This window comes from Fukomys damarensis, unplaced genomic scaffold, assembly GCF_012274545.1.
Source record: "Fukomys damarensis isolate Sample0158 unplaced genomic scaffold, DMR_v1.0_HiC HiC_scaffold_35, whole genome shotgun sequence".
Classification (NCBI taxonomy): Eukaryota; Metazoa; Chordata; class Mammalia; order Rodentia; family Bathyergidae; genus Fukomys; species Fukomys damarensis.
In genome coordinates, this window is record NW_022900947.1 from 5,042,279 (window position 1) to 5,044,734 (window position 2,456).

Genomic DNA, 2,456 nt, shown 5'->3' on the forward strand with positions numbered 1-2,456 from the left:
CCTGGCCTGGACCCTGTCCATCCTCATCTCCTTCGTCCCAGTCCAGCTGAACTGGCACCGGGAAGCGTCGGACCCCGACGGCGGGGGGGACCTTCCCTCCGACCCGGCCAACGGGACGGCCTGGGAGGCCCCCGGGGAGCCTGTGGCCACGGCAGTGAACTGCGACTCCAGCCTGAACCGGGCCTACGCCATCTCCTCCTCGCTCATCAGCTTCTACATCCCGGTGGCAGTCATGATCGTGACCTACACTCGCATCTACCGCATCGCGCAGGAGCAGATCCGCAGGATCGCGTCCCTGGAGAGGGCCGCCGAGCATGCGCAGAGCTGCCGGAGCCGCGTGGGCAGCGAGCCGGACGCCAGCCTGCGCTCGTCCATCCGGAAGGAGACCAAGGTGCTCAAGACGCTGTCGGTGATCATGGGAGTCTTCGTGTGCTGCTGGCTGCCCTTCTTCGTCCTCAACTGCATGGCTCCATTCTGCCACGGAGACCCCGAGGACCTGGGGGCCGGCTTCCCCTGCGTCAGCGAGACCACTTTTGACGTCTTCGTCTGGTTCGGGTGGACCAACTCCTCGCTCAACCCGGTCATCTACGCCTTCAACGCTGACTTCCGGAAGGTGTTCGCCCAGCTGCTGGGGTGCAGCCACCTCTGCCGGCGCACCCCCGTGGAGACAGTGAACATCAGCAACGAGCTCATCTCCTACAACCAGGACACCGTCTTCCACAAGGAGGTCGCGGCCGCCTACGTCCACATGATCCCCAACGCGGTGGTCCCCGGGGACGGGGAGCTGGAGGACGAGGAGGAGGACGAGGAGGACCCTTTCCATCGAATGCCCCAGATCTGCCAGTCGTCCCCAGACGGCGACCCTGCGGTCGGCTCTGTCTGGGAGCTGGACTGCGATGGGGAGGTTTCCTTAGGCAAAATAACGCCGCTGACCCCAAACGGAGTTCCTTAAACCGCACAGGAAGAGCCCTCGCGGATCTTCGTAAGCGCATAGACATGCACAATCGCACACACACACACACACACACACACACACACACACACCCAGCGCTGCTCAGCTTTCAGTGTTTCTGCTTCTCCGTGAAGTCACTCCTATGCTGGAGTCCTCATTCTCCCCATCCGTCCCTCAGTGAAAGAATCCGCAGAGGCAGTAGAATAACTCGCGTGCACATGCCTCACCCAGCCTAGCAGAGACAGCCAGCTAGAGAAGAGAGGGCAGCGCTTGGCCCTACAAAATATACAGCCCCTTTCCCTTTCAGAAGGCATCTTGTTCAGTGACCTGTTTGCACTTGGTGGATTTTTAAGCAGCAGGTTCAGTGCATGCATGTGGAGGATGAGAGAGAGAACAGTAGTGAGCTCTCTCTCTCTCCTTCTCTCTCTCTCTGGCCATCTGCTCCCCACTTTCTGCTCTTCCTAGCTGAGGAATTCTTCCCAAGTGGGTCAGGTGAACACAGGTAATGCTGATGGTGGGGCTATAATCTTTCAGGATGACTCCTGGAGAGAACACAAGTGCATGCTCAAAAGCAGGGGAGATGTCCTGTTCTATTCTTTTCAGGCAGTTTGGACTTGAAGGAACACAAAAGGCCTTGAAAAGCTTCTGATCTTGGGTTTCCTTGTGAGGCGCCTACACCTCCAGTGCATATTGAAAGCTGGTTTCATGGTTGCGGCCAGTGACATGGAGTGCTCAAGCCTGGACTTCTTTTTCTTGTCTCTTGGAAACTTCTTATTTTATTTTATTTTTTGGTACCAGGGATCAAACTCAGGCCGTTACGCTTGTGAGGCAGGTGCTAGAACCACTGAGCTAAATCCCCGGCCCCTTGGAAACTTGTTTTTTAAGATAACGTAAGACAGTTCTCCAGATTCATAGGCAGACAATGTCTGTTCCTTGAAGAGATTGTCTGCAGTGATAGAGTGGTCTTTCTCCAGCTCAAATCTAGAATGCTATGACCTGGTTTTTGGGCACTGTTTTTTCTGAAGAGCTTTGACATGTGTGAGTCAATATGTTTTTAAAATGAAATCCTATTATCACATAGGCATTTTAGTTGTACACAATAGCAAACAGGGAAGAGCATTTTAATTGCATTGTAGAAGCCAGAATTGACATTTGAATGAACTAACAACTAGAAAATCTATAGGTAGAGCTGCTCAACAAAAGATCCCCACTAACCCCCAGTCTTTCTGCTTTCCCACTCGGCCATGAGCCTGGTGTAGTGCACTTTACCCCAAACGATTTCAGTTGAGAACACAGTACCACAAGAATTACGTGCAAAACCCATTAATGAAAGCAAATGAAATGTGAATCTGCAATTTCTCATACATCCTTGCTCTCTGAAAATGTCACATCAAGGACAGCTCAATCAATTGTCATCTCTTTAGGGATAATTTTATTGTCAGCCTTCTGTACAACTCTGTCTTGTTCACTGTAAATGCGTAGTGCCTGGCATGTAATGCTTAAT

At 52.9% G+C, this 2,456-nt stretch overlaps 1 protein-coding gene across 1 annotated transcript in view; it reads left to right on the forward strand.

Moving 5' to 3' along the window:
• Positions 1-1,749, forward strand: part of Drd5 (dopamine receptor D5) — a gene marked incomplete at its 5' end in the record, with an annotated part of 4,701 nt that extends 2,952 nt beyond the window's left edge. Inside the window, one exon of the mRNA XM_010641931.2 lies at positions 392-1,749. Coding sequence (XP_010640233.1) covers positions 392-952 — 561 coding nt within the window. The remainder of the gene's footprint in view (positions 1-391) is intronic.
• Between the last annotated feature and the right edge of the window lie 707 nt (positions 1,750-2,456).